General features: G+C 41.6%; 2 protein-coding genes across 2 annotated transcripts in view; one reads left to right on the top strand and one right to left on the bottom strand.

Annotated features, from left to right (window-relative positions):
- Nucleotides 1–11,641, top strand: part of rnf215 (ring finger protein 215) — a 32,057-nt gene extending 20,416 nt beyond the window's left edge. Inside the window, exons 9-10 of the mRNA XM_084309346.1 lie at nucleotides 4,502–4,604; nucleotides 11,412–11,641. Of these exons, the coding sequence (XP_084165472.1) occupies nucleotides 4,502–4,604; nucleotides 11,412–11,434 (126 nt within the window). The 3' untranslated portion in view covers nucleotides 11,435–11,641. The remainder of the gene's footprint in view (nucleotides 1–4,501; nucleotides 4,605–11,411) is intronic.
- Nucleotides 11,642–13,917: 2,276 nt separating this feature from the next.
- Nucleotides 13,918–20,798, bottom strand: part of ascc2 (activating signal cointegrator 1 complex subunit 2) — a 72,725-nt gene continuing 65,844 nt past the window's right edge. Inside the window, exons 17-19 of the mRNA XM_084338164.1 lie at nucleotides 16,768–16,864; nucleotides 16,531–16,625; nucleotides 13,918–15,317 (exon numbers count right to left, since the gene is read on the bottom strand). Of these exons, the coding sequence (XP_084194290.1) occupies nucleotides 15,143–15,317; nucleotides 16,531–16,625; nucleotides 16,768–16,864 (367 nt within the window). The 3' untranslated portion in view covers nucleotides 13,918–15,142. The remainder of the gene's footprint in view (nucleotides 15,318–16,530; nucleotides 16,626–16,767; nucleotides 16,865–20,798) is intronic.

Here is a 20,798-nt window from a genome sequence, read left to right as displayed (position 1 = left end):
CTTCTGTCTTCGTTGTGCATGCATGCGTGTGCTCACCACACGCGATACATGCGTCACTATTCTGGCAGTGGCTACTGTTATTATAGTATTGTAATGAAAGGTCTTATGTGGCCTGATTGGGGCTATATTTCGCGCTATATCTCCCGGTATGAATTATTTCCCCAGTCCGGCCCTGCACACGTTAATGTCCCCATGCGTCGGATACGTCTTCTTTAAACAAGTAAAGAAGAAACATCACAATAAATCAAGAACAAAACAAAAACACCATGAAGTCCAATTTTTTTTTAATAAATAAAATAAATGAATGCAACACTCCCAGACATACCCCACACGAAGGTAAGGAAAAACTCACTAAAACATAGCAATAGGAAAAAATGCACTACAGGCAATGTGGAGGAGAGAAACCTTAGAAGGGCCGTTCAAGGGGGGATCGCCCTTCTTAGATGTTGGTGATAGTAGTGTTGCAATAAAACAGTCTTACCTGCAGATTCTCAATTATTGCTGACTGAATACGTCCCATCACAATGATACGCCCGTCACGTGTTTTTAGAAGTATCCAAATTAACTGAAGCAAATTGAACTATGGTCAAAATGGAAAATCTTTGATATATCAAGACTGTACCTAGATAATGTTGGAATCGCTACACTATTGTACCATTACCAAAATCACCAAATTAACACTTATGTCTTCTACCACTCAATCAGCCAATTTCTTTTAATTCATGTGACATAAATAGGCCTAATAATTACTATAACTGTAACTACAAAATAATTTACAATCACATCATTTCTGATAAGTGGCAACAGGAAACCACCCATTCCTTCCCTCCGTTGCCATCTTGCCGTGTGCTTAACCCTGTAACAGACAGTAACTGTATGTGTGCTTAACCCTGTAACAGACAGTAACTGTATGTGTGCTTAACCTTGTAACAGACAGTAACTGTATGTGTGCTTAACCCTGTAACAGACGTGTGCTTAACCCTGTAACAGACAGTAACTGTATGTGTGCTTAACCCTGTAACAGACAGTAACTGTATGTGTGCTTAACCCTGTAACAGAGAGTAACTGTATGTGTGCTTAACCCTGTAACAGACAGTAACTGTATGTGCGCTTAACCTTGTAACAGACAGTAACTGTATGCATGCTTAACCCTGTAACAGACAGTAACTGTATGTAACTTATTAACTTACACAATGTGAAAATGTGCAAATTGTCACTGTGGCTGGATTTGCATAAAGTTTTGCACACGTTTCCAAAATTTATTTTCACATGGAGCCAGATTCCATGATGACTGGAACAATGATTGTGGACTTTAAGTCACTATTGTGTTAAATAAGCGGAGTATGTAATTCTACTTTGGCTTTCTACTAAATTTGATGTTCATACGTAGGTCAAAAGCTGAACCCTTTCTTAAAAAAAATAAGGAAAAATCATAAAGGTGGACATGCATGGTCCTAGAGGCAAGGTCGTAGGTCAAGGATAGCTGGATATGTACACTAAGGTTCATGTCAATCAGACTTAGTGTAGTAGGAGTAATGACTTTCTGAAGTTTGACCTTTCAATAATAGCACCACCATATGGCCAGTTGGGGTAATATTTGTTGTGACCCGTTCACACATGTATCTTTGTGCCAAATTCATGTTTCGATCATGTACCATCTAGTGGTGAAACGAGAGGGAAATAAAGCCAAGTCAAATAAGACACAAAAAAGAACACGTCAAATAAAACAAAGCTTTTAAAAGAGATTTAAAAGAAGTACTGTTGATTATCATGTCCTATAGTGAAAATGGCTACAACAGGTATGTATATCTAAACTGTAACAAAATGACACCACCACGATATTCTTATTTTTGACGGTAGAACAGTAGTTGATGGTATTTGTTTGTCGCAGTGCTTTTTCACTCAAGAGCATACTTAAATACCGTTTCTAAATTCCAAATTCTTGACAATACTACAAATTGACGATTCTATATATTGTTGACGGTATAATAAAAAAAGGTATAGAAATATACGTCCCAGCCTTAACACATTCGCGGCCATTCGATTTCCCCATCTAGCTCTAGCTGGGCCAGGTTTCCATTACATAGTTTCACTGTGCGTCACCTTGTTTGTAGAGCTAAATCTATATTTTATATTATAGCTATGGATACAATACCATGGTCATTTGAGAGTAACTATCTTCCATTCAAGATGCAAAAAAGAATACATTTTTTCATGAATACGTTCACGCGTTATCCCGTGGTGAATATAAGTATAATTTCGGAATGATCCGGGCTAATTCCTGGGAGGCTGGTTATAGGGCGCAACGTGAATTCTACTAAAACCATTGGCGTTTCATCCCTGGACACGCTACTATTTCCAAATGAAATCTATATAATAGGTATTATGTTTCATCATGAATGCATGAAAGGGGGGGGGTGTCGTTTCTGATTATTTGATTGCCAGTAACGTCATTCGTTATTACCACAACACACGCCGATCAGGGGGATGGGTATGATAACCAAGCTGAAATTTACGTCAGATTGTCCTTACCTGTGGTTGGTGGTATTCCAAAAAGAATATTCCAATTATTTGATCGCCATCTGGTCCATCCTATGTCCATCTGGTCCACGACATAACCCACCACAACATATGGATCGGGGGTCCCGAAAACGATTCAATGCGATCGGGTGAAGCCCTAGGTTTCCCATTACTAGAAAAGTAGTTTAAACGTAGCACCCGGTCTGGAACAGGGTTTATTGCACTCTCGATACTGCCTACTAGCAGGATCTGGCCGGTACTGCACCTTCGGAGTCCCAGTGTGCCTTTTAACGGCAACATACAGGTCCCTGACATTGAATAGGATATTAAAATCATGTTGCTGTTGTTTCCATTTATCTTTTCCATTTATCTTTTCCTTTTCTGTTTACTGCTATAATTTGTTGTGGTTGTTTCTAAATTGTATTGTATTTTTCCCTATTACTTGGTTATCTAACAAACATAATTATGATTTCTTTTCTAATTAAGAGTATCCTATACATGTATGCATCAAGGTTTCCCCCTCTCCTAAAATGTCTATGCAAACCCGGGGGGCTGGGAGTGGGGTTAAGAAGCGACCTGGGCTGTCTCGCAGCCACAGGACCGCCAGAACGGAGGAAAAGACTGTCACAACTGCAACAGGCAGGCTACACAGTATATGAATATACTGACGGACAATCTATACTGAAAAGACACTTTTTATGCCACTGTGTGAATTAATATGAAATACTGATGTGAATGTCCTTCCTCTGAACTTGTTTAAAAAAAAAAAAGACAAAATAAAAAGTTGGTCACAAAAAAAAAAAGGATATTAACACTTTGGTTGCCTTGGGTTAAATTCATGATATACCATAGGTTGCCGGCTCTATTTGTCTATGGAGAAGTACCCCTTCTTTGCATGGCTATAACTTTTTAAATTCTATTGCTACATTGCCATTATTAGGGCCCATTCAAAGTCCTATATGTATTGTTCATTGTGTAGCAACGTTAAACTTTTTCATTCACATATTCATAGTAAAGTATGGTTAATGTATAAGTATGTTTTCATCTCTTTCTGCAGCTTTCTCCAGAACGTGATCTATAGCCCCAAATGCATTATATTGATGATGCAATACAGTTTTATGGCAATCAGCGCGATATAAAAAATTCCAACTAGACGTACTTCTAGAAGTTACTACACGTCATCTGATGTTGACCGGATGGGCTAGGGGCGTTTATAATTCCGTGGGCAGCGTTATACCAATCATCTAATGTGGGTCAAATGTTGATAATAGCAGTTAGTATCGAAGACGGTAACGTTACACGCTAAAACTCACCCCAGTCTCCACGCGCCGTTGGGCGATCATCGTAGAGTAGAAATCTTATCATTATGGGATGTAAATTTACCCGGTCCATCTCCAGCTTGTATAATGGTATATACGTCCAAATCATGTTGTTTATCGAGTTATTGGCAATCGATCACTGTGTAGCGTGACGAGCCAGAGTCCCGGGACCTATAGCGAGTGCCCGGAAGTAATACGGACGTCTAGCACAACCTCTATGGCACACCCTGTTAAGCGATTGCGCCGATCGGCCACCAGATGGCGCTCCTGAACCGCCAGAGAGCTCAGTGGGTCCTGCTGGTGGATCTCAGGCCAGTGGAGGGGACATATGAATCCGATCGCAGATTTTTGAAATATTGATATAAGGACGCTGTACAGCATCCTCCGGCAACTTGAGCATGGCCGGCAATGACGTCTAAAGACGTTTCATGGCAGCCAAAGTGTTAAAATCGAAAAAAAGGGAAAACGACCCAATAACGTATATATACGCGGTTGGTCGCGAAGGTGTTAAAAACCCTTTCACTACCACACTACAGACGGTTAACCTTCTGTAGTGTGGTAGTGAAAGGGTTAAACCTTTGGTCGTGTGGTAGTGAAAGGGTTAACAGTCTGTCGTGTGGCAGTGAAAGGGTTAAATGTGGCTCCTGGTCTCTGTGTTGCAGTGTCTGCGGGTGCTGCCCTGTCTCCACGAGTACCACAGGGAGTGTGTGGACCCCTGGCTCCTGCTGCAGCACACCTGTCCCCTGTGCAAACGCAGCATCCTCAGTAAGCCTCTCCTGATCAAACCATGTCCATCTGCCTTAGATCCAGCCCCCTGAATTATGCACTTCTTTTTTGTAATATATATATATATATATATATTCTTTTCATCATTTCATTTCACAATTTTCCAAAGGAGAAAAATACAATGACATGATTGATTGATTGATTGAAAACTTTATTAACAGATTGCAGAATGGGTACAGTACAGTACAGCTCAATACATACAATTGTTAAGGGGATGCAGACCAGAGAAAGACTTTCGTCTTGTTTACATCAGGGTCCCCCATTTTCAATTCATCGTAACATATATGACATACATGACATACAGATAGACCAGGGGTGGGCAATTATTTTCCCCAGGGGGCCGAATGAGCAATATGTTGGGGGGCCGGGCCAAAATTCCAAACTCAATTATGCATAATATACATTTAATTTCTATATAAAAAGCAGTAAATGGCATTGTTTTGACCCCTGGTAAGAGTGTATGTTATTATTTGGCAATTAAAAGGTGAGGTTAGCTTTCAAAAATATCATTTATTCAAATAGAATTTATTTCCAAAATGATAAACAAAATGTGAAACATTAATAACACAGGGCATTTTGAGTTTCATATACTATTGAAACAAGGATTTTCTTAGCTTTCTAAAGACATCACATCATCTTATAGCAAAAATAAACAAGACATGTCACTGAACTGTGTAAAGAAAAGTGTCCCAGTTTTGTAGCCTTTTTTACTTTACATGCCTATATTAAACATTTAATGTTTTCAGAACTGTGAAAAAAAAAGAAAAAAAAATATCAAGTGTCCCATTTCACTTGTTATATTTCCACATTTTAGTGTTCTTCAGTTCTTTTTTTTTTCATTCAGTGTGAGAAATGCAGTCTCTGTTGAGCTTTAACAAGTCCATCAAAGTCAGGTTGCATGTCTGAGGTGGAGATGCGAAGCACAGCTGCCAGATGTTCATCAGTGAGAGAGGATCTGTACCTGGACTTGGTAAACGTCATGACTGAGAATGTCTGTTCACATATGTAGGTGGATCCAAAGAGAACCAACATCTTCTGAGCATGTCTCCTAAGCGTATATTGTGCGTGTGAACGTTGACATAAAAAAAAAAGTAAAAAGAAATGTTTTTTTTTTTTTTTTTTTATATTATCATGTAATCTTTCGCAGGCCGGTCAGAATCATCCCGCGGGCCGTATCCGGCCCGCGGGCCGTACAATGCCCAGGTCTGAGATAGACAGTACTGCTACATCTATACATTTATGACATACCAGATTTGCAAATACAGTACTGTTTGTGATACAAAAAGAGTCCAGAAAAAAAGAGTATATACATTTGACGTAGAAACTGCACATTGGATTGGGTAGGTGGGGGGGGGGGACTGTACATTGGAGGTAGTTGGGGGGGGGGGGGGTTGGGTAGGAGGGGTGGGTGGGGGACACTGTACAACTGTACAAACAAAACTGTACATTGGAATATTGCCAAGACCATACTTGGTAATTTACTGTACATTGGAGGGGGTTGTGTTAGGACATTTACAGGGGCCAGTTTCGAATTGCAGTCTCCCTTAGGTGTTTTTTGAGAGTGTTTTTGAAAGTGGGTAGTGATTCACATTCCTTTACAGCTTTTGGTAGGGCGTTCCACATTGATGTGGCATAATTGCGAAACGTGTTTAGTCCCTTGTTTGAGCCGAATCTGGGTTTAACATGATTTGTGGAGCATTTACATTTAGTCATTTAGCTGACGCTTTTATCCAAAGCGACTTACAAGTTTTGTTCGACAAAAACAACTCTTACAACTCTATCAGCTGAGTAACAATGTTCAACAACGTGTTAAGACTTGAGTGCTATAGTGTTGAGTGTATGTTAGTTAGGAAAGAGTGCAGGACAGTAAGATCATAAGCCACAAGACAACTTGACATCATACAGTACGATGACAGCACATTAAGACGGGGAAAGGAGGTCTTGTTCTCCCATGGGGGCAGAGAGCACCCAGCGGGTCCCCGCCACAGCACAGCATGGGCACCCAGCGAGAGAGCCAGGGGGGAGGGGGGTAACACCATGGGGGCACAGAGCACCCAGCAGGCCCCGCCACAGCACAGCATGGGCACCCAGCGAGAGAGCCAGGGGGGGGTAACACCATGGGGGCACAGAGCACCCCGGGGGAGCCAGGGGGGAGGGGGGTAACACCATGGGGGCACAGCGCCCTCCGGGGGAGCCAGGGGGGAGGGGGGTAACACCATGGGGGCACAGCGCCCCCCGGGGGAGCCAGGGGGGTAACAGGATAACATTAGAGAGAATGATGAAGTCAGCTCCGCAGCCACCACTAAAATCTGCCACGACAACAGTAACTTTTCCAAATTCTATAATTCAATTAGACCTTTCACTACCACACTACAGAAGGTTAATAACCCTTTCACTACTAAAAGTGTAGTGTGGTAGTGAAAGGGTTAACCCGTTGTCATGTGGCAGTGAAAGGGTTAACATTCTGTATTGTCACCGTTAAAGGGTTAACCCTTTGGTAATGTGGTAGTGAAAGGGTTAAAGGATTATATTTGGAGAACTCATCCATATTTTACAGCCGTCTAATCACTGACTCGCAGGGATTAATGTGATGTATTGCACACATATCATAGCAATTAGGGATTAATGTGATGTATTGCACACATATCACGTATAGCAATTAGGGATTAATGTGATGTATTGCACACATCACGTATAGCAATTAGGGATTAATGTGATGTATTGCACACATATCACGTATAGCAATTAGGGATTAATGTGATGTATTGCACACATATCACGTATAGCAATTAGGGATTAATGTGATGTATTGCACACATATCACGTACAGCAATTTCACTTGCCATAAACATTTATCAATTTGTCAATGAACAGCGGTGATAATGTGAAAGTAATACATAACAACTACTATGCACTATGCCTATACTACTACCTACTATGCTAATATCTATACTACTACCTACTATGCTAATATGTCTATACTACTACCTACTATACTAATATGCACTAACACTGTAGCACTAACACTCTTTGACGACTTCCTTAAATATAAGTAAGTCTACATTTATTTTGTTTGGTAATAAAAAAATACATCCGGATACTCAAGTAGAGATATGCATAGATAATGTTCATCTTGAAAGAGTAAATGAATATACTTTTTTGGGGGTCGTGATAGACCAAAACCTCAGCTGGAAAACTCATTAACTATGTAAATAAAAAAACAGCGCGACCAGCGTCAAGCGCCGATTTATAGGCCAGAGGACCGAGCGTTGTCAACAAACCGATGTACTTTCTAACAGCTATATATATACTTTATAGTATTGCTATCTGTCCATTCTCATTGTCACTGGAGTGCATAAACCGTGCCTTCATAATGGCTTAAAGAAAATAAAAATCCATCGGTTGGTTGTCATTTTATAGCGCCGTGAATATAAGGTTTATCGCAGTTTTCGCCTAGTCTTTTTTCTGGGGAGCTAGATAATAGGCTAAAGGCTAGTCACGTTATATCAAACGCCATTTCTGCTGTATATATACGAATGAAATAAAACAAACTGCGTAGCATCCGGACTATTACAGAGCATCTATGGATGAAATGGGGGCGGCGGGCAACGCCGATTACTATTATTGATTAGCAATACAGTGTGCGTTCAATCAGCCATTTTCACTGATCAATCACGTTGCGTTTTAAAACAATGTCCAATCCAGCTGTAATTTGGGGGAATAGTATCCTACCGTCAGCCCATGTGATCGCCGGCAGCATTTCGTCAGTAGTCGTCGGAATCTGGTAGATCGATATGTCCATTGGTTGATCATAAATCCCATTATTCCAGGCTGAAATCTGCGTTCGGTAACGGGATCAAAGATGGAGGGTGTTCGTTTGGGACCGAGGCTCATATGAAACGCCTACAGACAGTAAAACATTATTTTTTTCAATCGGCCTCAATGATACTGCAGTGGAGCGATGGCGCCCCTAAGCGGATCTGGCCGGTATTGCATGTTTAGAAAATCAAATATGCGGGTAGGTCCTGCAAGTCGATTGCGGACGTTAATAGCGTTATTAATATGGAATAAAACAATAACAACTTGCCACGAGTTAACTCGTGGCTCTGGTCCACAACGCATGGCACCGAAACACGAGTTAACTGTGTGATATGATCATTAGAGCAGTTAGTATAGAAGACATTACAAAATAACGCTGAAACTAGGGCTGCAACGATTAGTCGACATAATCGACGACGTCGATTATAAAAAATCGTCGACGAGAAATTGTTGCGTCGATTAGTCATTAAAAAAAAAAAAAAACTTTATTTAATTTTTTTATTTTTTATTTTTTGTGCACTACCTATCTTTGTGAGAGTGGCTTCTCAGGGTTCCAGACAACATCATAACATGATGATCCCATAGCAAATTTTGGACATTGAAAACATTGTTCCCCTGCAGGAGATGATGATCAGACTAGACACACAATACATTACACACGCACTCCTCTCACTCACACACAGCGATCAGAGTAAGACACACACATACACACTCCTCTCACTCACACACAGCGATCAGAGTAAGACACACACACATTCACACTCCTCTCTCTCACACACAGCGATCAGAGTAAGACACACACACATTCACACTCCTCTCACTCACACACAGCGATCAGAGTAAGACACACACACATACACAAATTACACAGTACACACCTCTCACTCACACAGCGATCAGAGTAAGACACACACACAAATTACACAGTACACACACTCCTCTCACTCACACAGCGATCAGAGTAAGACACACACACATACACACACACACGGACTCCTCACACACAGCAAACAAAAGTTATTTAAAGTACACTTCCACTTTAATTTGTATTATTTAATTTATTTATCTTGTTATGAGTGATTGCTGTATTGTTCTTCAAATACATTTTCATTTAAAGTGGCTTAAAGATCCAAATTCAAATGTTTCATGAGTCATTATTTTAATTTGCTATGGGATCATCATGTTATGATGTTGTTGTTTGGTCCTGACAAGAGTCTCAAAGTCTGGGGTGATGGTAGACAAGCAACTCTGAGGTCATGCTCAATGTCCAATCTGTTCCTCTGCTCTGTCTTCAGCTGGACCAGAGCTGAGAAGCCACTTTCACAAAGATAGGTAATTTATAAAAAAACAAACAAAAAAAAATCATTTTTTTTGTTGTTGTTTACATTGGTTTTCGATTAGTCGACTAATCGAAAAAATAATCAGCAGATTAGTCGACTACCAAATTAGTCATTAGTTGCAGCCCTAGCTGAAACTCACCGTAGCTTCCTCTCGCCGTTGGGAGATGAGCGTGGAACAGAATTTTTTCTATTATGGGATGTCGAAATATCCGATCCATTTCCAGGTTGTATAATAGTATATACGTCCAAATCATGTTGTTTATCGAGTTATTGGTAACCGTTAAGAGAGTTGATAGGGGCTCACCAGTACATCTCATGTCTCCGGGGGAGAAATATGATTTCGATCAGATTTTAGAAATATTGATATCAAAGACGCTGTCCAGCGTCTTCGGCAGAATGAGCATGGCGGGGAATGACGTGTTCCAGCGTCAATGGCGATTAAAGTGTTAAAAACAGGGTTCTATAATCTTATAGTAAAATTTAACCTACATTTTTTTTTTTTACCATGAAACTGGTGTTGCAGATGCATTTTAGATTTTCCTGTTGGCTTATGTTCTTTTCAGGAAAGTTTTTTTTGTTGATGATTTTTTTGTTTGTTTGTTTTATCTTGCAAACTTTAACATTTTTTGTTCTTTTCTGGATCGGTTTTTGTTGATTTGATTTATTTATTTTTTTGTTTGTTATATTTTGAAAACTTTAACTTTTTTGAATTTGTTTTTTGAATTAGGGGTAGGTTGCTCTATAAGCCTTCGGCTTCAAACCTATCCTTTTCGTTTGTTTATTTGTGAAAATGTTCTAAAAATTATTTGTTTGTTTATTTATTTGTAAACATTCGAAATAAAATAATTCATTCATAACTCTTTGATGAACAATACCTCTGACCCTTAGCTGCCAGAGTTGTACCCTTCCTGCTGACTTGTTGTACAGAACTTGTAAGTCACTTTGGATAAAAGCGTCAGCTAAATGACTAAATGTAAAACATTTAAATGTAGTACATTTTCAATTCAAATCGATTAAATATGAGGACATACATCATACATCAAACCTAAAACCCAAAGGTTGATCATTATTAAAATTTAGAAGAAAATCCACTTCCTGCATCGATTGAATTGAACCCCAAATCGGATTTGAAAATAAGAAGGACAAGTAAACTTGCCGTACAATCTAGTCTAGTCAGTGCTAGACTAACACTCCCAAAATGTAGCACTGAACGGCACAGGAAGTCCTTCATTCCGACAGCCATCAGACTTTACAATGCATCTCTGTGCCTCACTGCATCACTGAGCACAGGGTGACAGTACTATCTTCCTGGACTTTTACATTTAAAACAACATTGTCAATATTACACTTAATGTAGATCTCTGTATCTTTTACTGTATATTTTATATTAGATTGTACATATATAACAGAGTGAATGTGAAATGTGAATCCTGGACCGTAGTTTATTATTATTATGTTATCCTTAGGCTTATTTTATTCCTTATTCTTAGGCAATTTTTTGTTATTCATGATTTGTTTTGTCTACCTAAATGTTTACTGTGAGCGATTTGTAGTGCCAAATTTCCTTCGGGATGATTAAAGTATTTCTATTCTATTCATGTTTATCTTCCGACGCCCCTCTCCCCAGGCAACCTCTGCAGGGACAGCTAACGGCACAGAAGACGGCGTCTAGCTGCCCCCCCCCTCGCTTCGGAACACACACGCGACTGGGACCAAGTTTAGTCTCGTCTTTTGGTGACACTCTTCTGACCTCTGACCTCACCACTTCCTCCAGCGCTGGATTGTGGGACCAGCAACCTGGATCTTCTCTCAAGCTGCTGTCCAGAGCAACAGGACCGTGGAACCATCTCATTAGGGCCTCCTGACCATCCAGGGGGTGGGGGTGAGGGGGGGGCAACCTGACCATTCAGGGGGTGGGGGTGAGGGGGGGGCAACCTGACTATTCAGGGGGTGAGGGGGGGCAACCTGACCATCCAGGGGGTGGGGGTGAGGGGGAGCAACCTGACCATTCAGGGGGTGGGGGTGAGGGGGGGGGGGGCAACCTGACTATTCAGGGGGTGGGGGTGAGGGGGAGCAACCAATTCTGAAGCAGTTAAGTGATACTGTAGAAACAAACAATACACTGGTACTGTTTAACTTTCTCCTCCCAGGATCATGACGTTACTGTACTATTGTGGACGGCGTTAGCTGGTATTTTGTATGTACATGTGACCTTCACCAGTATGGTGGTGGCGCCTGACGCAGCAGGATGTCCTGTATACATCGTACAGGGGTGGGGGGGACGGGGCACATTCTAGCACAGGGATGGCCAATGTTGGTCTCGAGGGGAGGTGTGCGTGTCCTTGTCGAAGCTGGACAATCCCCCATCACTGTAGCACCTTCAGGTTCCCATCTTCTTCCTTTGGCAGGCAACGGAGATCAAACAGACATATTTATATAAAAAACGTCTTTTTATTTCTATTAGGAATTTTCCAGGGGCACCACTGTATCGCCCCACGGTTAGGGAAGTATCGCCCCACGGTTAGGGAAGTATCGCCCCACGGTTAGGGAAGTATCGCCCCACGGTTAGGGAAGCTCGCCCTGTAGCCTCCAAGCTTCATAATTGGCCACAGTCTTCCAATAAGATGCACCGGTACCTCTGGTGTGCTTGGTGACTCTGGGCAGGAATTGTATGTGTTTTTAACTGCAAACAAAATAGATTCAAAGCAATGATTCAAACCTAGTTAAAACAGTTGTTATCGAGTGAATTGTTTGTGCATGGATGTTTAATCCAGTGTGGTTCCCAGCATGGACGTGGTGATGTCCTTTAAATGGTTTGGTGCTTCTTTCTAGCTCTCGTCGTCATTTTCTCGCAAAGATTTGGTTTGTAAACCTAACCTTGACATTACACCTACCTAATCCTGACACTTCTTCCTGGGGGGAAATTGTGATAATTGATTTTCAAAGATATGACTATCTTTGACTTGCTTGGCCAATGTGTGTGAACATCCCCTAAAAACCCATAATACAAGTAGCTCTAGTCCTAATGCTTTCTCAAGGACCAAACACTCAATAACAAACTAACCGAGGTTGACTAATTGGGATTCAAACGTGATTAACTTCATCCAATGAAGGAGCGAATAACCTGGTATCTAACTCAAATGTAATGTGATTAACTTCATCCAATGAAGGAGTGAATAACCTGGTATCTAACTCAAATGTAATGTGATTAACTTCATCTAATGAAGGAGCTAACGACCTGGTACCTTAGCAGAACTACCTGCTAGTCCAGAATAAAAATATTACTGGGTGTGACGCCCATTGTGTCATCGTTGAAAATGGAGACATGGAATCGGCCCTTAAAGTGCAGGGTCGTTTAAACATGTCCTGATTATGCCTTATTCATAACTTCTAAGTGGAGTGGACAGTGATGAAACTGACTTATAGTTACTAACATGCATTAGTAGAGGAACCCATTTAGCCGTTTGTAGCATTGTTTGAATGAGTTATGTGATTGAGGAAAAACTGACTCTTGGATTGGCGAGCACACCATATGCAAATAACCTGCCTCAAGCCCCGCCCTCTTTTCTTGATCCTCTAATCACAACTGTTGCTTCCCTCAAACAAACTGAAGCAACAGCTGTGATTGGAGGATCAAGAAAAAGAGGGCGGGCATGAGATGGGTCAATTCAATGGTCTATCTGAATCCTTTTCTGGATTTTAATAATAATAATATTGGATGGATGGGTTTGAGGAATAGGAATTCTAGAAATGCACCAATGTGTTTTATGAAGACAAAGAAATCAAGGAAAGCCCTTAAACATTAAACCCCAGTTTTTGTTGCATTCTCATCGTTAACACCACATCCTTAAAGGAGAATCAATCAGATAGGAAAATGTATAGATAGACATTTTCAGAATAACTCTTGCTAGGCCTCAGTGCATTTCCTGTCAGCTACTGTGTTAGCAAACACCACGACAGGAAATCAATGTGGGCCAAAACAAGAATATTTATGAAAAGGTCTTCAAACACAGTGTGAACAATGTTTGATTCTTTCAGATCTGCAACAAAATCAAAACATAAGGTAGGATTGATTTGGGGCACTATGTAATTTGGGGTCAAAGCTTTAGAATACAAGAACTTCAAAAACAGTATTAATGTATTTATTACTTTTATTTGTTGTTGTTTGTAAGGATAACTCCAAAAAGCAAATTACAAATGTGCTTTTTGTTTGTTTGTTACAAAATGCTCTTAATAGATCTTCTCATTCTCTCCATAGAAAGTACTTACTGTGCATGGCAAAAAAAAGTAGATGCCACTAGCTTAGAAGCTCTTTCTTTTCCATTATTTGAGCGATGTGAGGCCCTTCCTGCTGTATAGCATGTCGTGCTTCCAAACACACACAGGACAGCACTGGTGACATGCTGCCATTGATAATAGTAGCTCACTTTTGATTACATTTTTCGCTGAGGCCAGCCAATAATCTTGTGGGTACTTGGTGGTAGGTGAGGCGTAAAGCAAGCTCACACGCACAACAAGCGAAAACGCTCTCCCAACACACCCCTCCCCCGAAACACACCAAACACACACACTCCTCTGCAGGGCCGCTCCGCCTCACTGCCATCCAAAGCTGTGATGATGATAACACCATGGGTTTGTCCTTCCACCTGCACAGTCTCTCCAATACATGGAGGTGTCTTCCTTTTATTCCTATGTTGTTCATTTGACGATGATAATGATGATGTCAAAGAAACCATTGATTCCATCACTCTGAGTCTTAATAATAAAACTGACTTGTTACTTGGCAAAAAAAATAAATAAAAAAAAACATTTGTCCTGAAGTCTGTTACTGTACTTTTTTTTCTTCTTTTTTTACAGAATCGTGTAAAATAAAATCTGGCCATAACAACGGCAAGCCTTCAGGTTCAATAATAAAATAATAGGATTTGTCGTCTCATTAAAACACAAAACAATAACAGGCTGCTTGGCAACTTCTGTATTATTACTAGACGTATTATTACTAGACAAAGCCGAGATGTGTCTCCTTGTAGAAAAGAAAGAAAAAAACAATTCCTCAGCGACTGAAAAGGCCTGAAGAGGGGGCTCTTCCCCTTCCCTCTTGGGTAGAAAATCAAACTTGTGCGAAGACGACAACGACTTTGGGCCTATGGCACGATCTTGGGGACTGAGGAAGGTCACAGGGTCAACCAAAGGTCACAACCTTTAGAAAACGGAACCCTCTGAGACACCTAAGCCTCGACTCCCCTCTTCTCCGTCGCTCGCTCACTCACTCTCTGGCCACCGTCCTTCTGTCTCCCGTCAGTCTGTCCGTCCGGTTGGTTGGTTGGTTCCCATGGCAGGTCGTCAAGGAGGCGGAGGTCAGGAGGGGATCATGCCTTTGTTCCTCTTGCGGTCGGCCATGTTGCGCCGGCTGTGGTTGGCACCGCTGCTCTTGTTTGCTTCCTTCTTGCGCCGGTCGACCTGTGTCTCCGTGGTCTGACCCTGACCCTTGGGCTTGCCGGACACACTACTGTTGGCAGGCGCCGGTCGGTACCTGGGAGAGGAGATGGAAGGAAGTCAGAGGAAGTATGGATGTAATGGACAGACTTTCTATGAAGCCTGTGTCTATAATGCATTATAATGCATCCGTCCTTCGGATGAAACGCTAAACAGAGGTCCTGACTGAATCTCATCATTAAGGAACCCAGGACGCCTTTTGTAAAGAGTAGGGGGTTCCCCGACGTTCCTGGCCAAATTACCAATCAGGTCTCTGAGGTCAAGGCCACCTAATCATCCCTTCCCCTTAATTGGCTGATATCAATCGCTGTCTCCTGAGCCGTTCAGCCATTGTGTAGTGTGATGTGTGTCTGGTGCCAGTGTATGGCAGCCATTGAGCCTGCGTAGCCCAAGGTTGGGTGCTAACAGTGGTGGTGAAGGAGGCAATTTCCAACCTACATTGTGGGGAGCAATTTGAGTGTCTAGAAAAGCACTATTTAAATGTAATGAATTATTTATTATTATTATAATGACCAAGAACCAAGAACAGATCAACAGTGCCCAGGAAGTAGCCTGAGAAGAGGTAGTTAGAATATATATATTTTTTTACATCTACTTTTTCTCCCCATTTCAATTTTTTTTCTCCCGTCCCCAATTTCGTATCGTCCAATTCTACCCTCCCCTGTCTCGAACGCTGTTAGGCCATGCCTCCCACAAGCCGGCTGCAATGTGGACTAAGCCTTGCATCACGTGTCCCCTCCGGTACTCGAGGAGGCAGCCGTCGCATCTTTTCACCTGCACAGCGGGATCTCTCAGCGTCGGGGGGTCTGCGTGGGAGGCTCACGCTGCCCTCGTCGCTTCCTGCACCCACCAGCTTCCCACCCCCTAATACTGCCAATTGTATTAGTATGAACGACTAGCCAAGCTGGTAGCAACGCCGAGAGCTGGGCTCGAACCCATTATCTCCTGCGTTGGTGGCGAGCGCCTTGCCCACTGCGCCACCTAGCCGCCTGTTAGAAATAAATGTTAAAATAAAATAAAAAGGGAAAATAACCATGAAAAGAACCAGGGCATGCACACTGTGTTCTGCTACCAAGGTGTATATGTTCATTAACCTATGAACACTGCAAGCCTGGTGCTAATGGAGTCGTACACCTGGGGGGCAGAACACTGTGAGCTCAATCTCATTAAAAAAAATAATAATCTAAAAAAAATTATAATAATAATAAAACAGAAGAGTGAGAAAAGACGGATGTGTTTGTTCCCCTCACCCTCTCCGCTGGTGCATGGTAGCTCTCCTGGCCTCGGCCCTCTCCCTCAGCAGGGCTGGATCCTGCACAAACTGGTCCCGCTTCACCGCGTTGTTCTGGGATAAGATAACATAAAATATACATATCAACTAATGAATAGATACAAAAATACAATAAAAAGGTTGCAATGAAAACCGCTGTACAGCAACAACCCAACTAGCACTCGAACCAGTGACTGCGCACGTCTATAAGCGTTACCTCCGCTTCCTCCTCCTCCTCCTCCTCCTCCTCTTCCTCCTCGTCCTCCTGACCCGCTTTGGCTCCTTGCCGGAGGATCTGTGGGATGGTGAAGGGCCTGCGGGGAGACAGACAAATATGTACCGGGCAAATTATGAATTTAGTACCGTTAGGAAATGTAGGAAATGTCTTTTAATTAGTGCCGTCAGGCGATTCAAAAAATGTATCTAATTAATTAATCACATTTTAATCGCATAACCATTTTAGGCCTGATATTCTATAATCATATTTCAAATGGCATGTGTCCGGATGGCAGAATTTACTCTAGTAACAGACAATTTCTGACACTGGGAATACATTCCCTGAGATCCATAGATGTTCCTAGAATCAGATACCAAGAACATGCAAATGGACCATATTAAAAAAAAGTCTGTAAATGTGTATTCTACGTTCTTATGGAATGAATGAGATAAAAAAATATGTAAATAATTTTTTTTTTCAAATAAATGTTTTGTTAATTTTCATAACGCGATAATTTGCTGTGTAATTAATTAATCGAATTAACGCGATAAACTGACGGCCCTACTTTTAATACACCAAAATTAAGGAGGCATCACATCCTGCATAAATTAAGACAACTATCCAAATATTACTGTCGGGCTGTACACTAACTAACTAGACCCCTGTACTTTACCTGTAGGACTGTACACTAACTAACTAGACCTGTACTTTACCTGTAGGACTGTACACTAACTAACTAGACCTGTACTTTACCTGTAAGACTGAACACTAACTAACTAGACCTGTACTTTACCTGTAGGGCTGTACACTAACTAACTAGACCTGTACTTTACCTGTAGGGCTGTACACTAACTAACTAGACCTGTACTTTACCTGTAGGGCTGTACACTAACTAACTAGACCCCTGTACTTTACCTGTAGGACTGTACACTAACTAACTAGACCTGTACTTTACCTGTAGGGCTGTACACTAACTAACTAGACCTGTACTTTACCTGTAGGGCTGTACACTAACTAGACCTGTACTTTACCTGTAGGACTGTACACTAACTAACTAGACCTGTACTTTACCTGTAGGGATGTACACTAACTAGACCTGTACTTTACCTGTAGGACTGTACACTAACTAACTAGACCTGTACTTTACCTGTAGGGCTGTACACTAACTAACTAGACCTGTACTTTACCTGTATGACTGTACACTAACTAACTAGACCTGTACTTTACCTGTAGGGCTGTACACTAACTAACTAGACCTGTACTTTACCTGTAGGGCTGTACACTAACTAACTAGACCTGTACTTTACCTGTAGGGCTGTACACTAACTAACTAGACCCCTGTACTTTACCTGTATGACTGTACACTAACTAACTAGACCTGTACTTTACCTGTAGGGCTGTACACTAACTAACTAGACCTGTACTTTACCTGTAGGACTGTACACTAACTAGACCTGTACTTTACCTGTAGGACTGTACACTAACTAGACCTGTACTTTACCTGTAGGACTGTACACTAACTAACTAGACCTGTACTTTACCTGTAGGACTGTACACTAACTAACTAGACCTGTACTTTACCTGTAGGGCTGTACACTAACTAACTAGACCTGTACTTTACCTGTAGGACTGTACACTAACTAACTAGACATGTACTTTACCTGTAGGGCTGTACACTAACTAACTAGACCTGTACTTTACCTGTAGGACTGTACACTAACTAACTAGACCTGTACTTTACCTGTAGGACTGTACACTAACTAACTAGACCCCTGTACTTTACCTGTAGGACTGTACACTAACTAACTAGACCCCTGTACTTTACCTGTAGGACTGTACACTAACTAACTAGACCTGTACTTTACCTGTAGGGCTGTACACTAACTAACTAGACCTGTACTTTACCTGTAGGACTGTACACTAACTAACTAGACCTGTACTTTACCTGTAGGGCTGTACACTAACTAGACCTGTACTTTACCTGTAGGACTGTACACTAACTAACTAGACCTGTACTTTACCTGTAGGACTGTACACTAACTAACTAGACCCCTGTACTTTACCTGTAGGACTGTACACTAACTAACTAGACCTGTACTTTACCTGTAGGGCTGTACACTAACTAGACCTGTACTTTACCTGTAGGACTGTACACTAACTAACTAGACCTGTACTTTACCTGTAGGGCTGTACACTAACTAACTAGACCTGTACTTTACCTGTAGGACTGTACACTAACTAACTAGACCCCTGTACTTTACCTGTAGGACTGTACACTAACTAACTAGACCTGTACTTTACCTGTAGGGCTGTACACTAACTAGACCTGTACTTTACCTGTAGGACTGTACACTAACTACCTATACCTGTACTTTACCTGTAGGGCTGTACACTAACTAACTAGACCCCTGTACTTTACCTGTAGGGCTGTACACTAACTAACTAGACCTGTACTTTACCTGTAGGGCTGTACACTAACTAACTAGACCTGTACTTTACCTGTAGGACTGTACACTAACTAACTAGACCTGTACTTTACCTGTAGGGTTGTACACTAACTAGACCTGTACTTTACCTGTAGGGCTGTACACTAACTAACTAGACCTGTACTTTACCTGTAGGGCTGTACACTAACTAACTAGACCTGTACTTTACCTGTAGGGCTGTACACTAACTAACTAGACCTGTACTTTACCTGTAGGGCTGTACACTAACTAGACCCCTGTACTTTACCTGTAGGGCTGTACACTAACTAGACCTGTACTTTACCTGTAGGGTTGTACACTAACTAGACCTGTACTTTACCTGTAGGGCTGTACACTAACTAACTAGACCTGTACTTTACCTGTAGGGCTGTACACTAACTAACTAGACCTGTACTTTACCTGTAGGGCTGTACACTAACTAACTAGACCTGTACTTTACCTGTAGGACTGTACACTAACTAACTAGACCTGTACTTTACCTGTAGGACTGTACACTAACTAGACCTGTACTTTACCTGTAGGACTGTACACTAACTAGACCCCTGTACTTTACCTGTAGGGCTGTACACTAACTAGACCTGTACTTTACCTGTAGGACTGTACACTAACTAACTAGACCCCTGTACTTTACCTGTAGGACTGTACACTAACTAGACCTGTACTTTACCTGTAGGGCTGTACACTAACTAACTAGACCTGTACTTTACCTGTAGGACTGTACACTAACTAACTAGACATGTACTTTACCTGTAGGGCTGTACACTAACTAACTAGACCTGTACTTTACCTGTAGGGCTGTACACTAACTAACTAGACCTGTACTTTACCTGTAGGGCTGTACACTAACTAACTAGACCTGTACTTTACCTGTAGGACTGTACACTAACTAACTAGACCCCTGTACTTTACCTGTAGGGCTGTACACTAACTAACTAGACCCCTGTACTTTACCTGTATGGCTGTACACTAACTAACTAGACCTGTACTTTACCTGTAGGACTGTACACTAACTAGACCTGTACTTTACCTGTAGGACTGTACACTAACTAACTAGACCTGTACTTTACCTGTATGACTGTACACTAACTAGACCCCTGTACTTTACCTGTAGGGCTGTACACTAACTAACTAGACCTGTACTTTACCTGTAGGACTGTACACTAACTAACTAGACCTGTACTTTACCTGTAGGGCTGTACACTAACTAACTAGACCTGTACTTTACCTGTAGGACTGTACACTAACTAACTAGACCTGTACTTTACCTGTAGGGCTGTACACTAACTAACTAGACCTGTACTTTACCTGTAGGGCTGTACACTAACTAACTAGACCCCTGTACTTTACCTGTATGGCTGTACACTAACTAACTAGACCTGTACTTTACCTGTAGGGCTGTACACTAACTAGACCTGTACTTTACCTGTAGGACTGTACACTAACTAACTAGACCTGTACTTTACCTGTAGGGCTGTACACTAACTAGACCCCTGTACTTTACCTGTAGGGCTGTACACTAACTAACTAGACCTGTACTTTACCTGT

This window comes from Notolepis coatsorum, assembly GCF_963971535.1.
Source record: "Notolepis coatsorum genome assembly, chromosome: 2".
NCBI classification, from domain to species: Eukaryota; Metazoa; Chordata; class Actinopteri; order Aulopiformes; family Paralepididae; genus Notolepis; species Notolepis coatsorum.
This window is presented reverse-complemented; position numbering and strand designations above follow the sequence as displayed.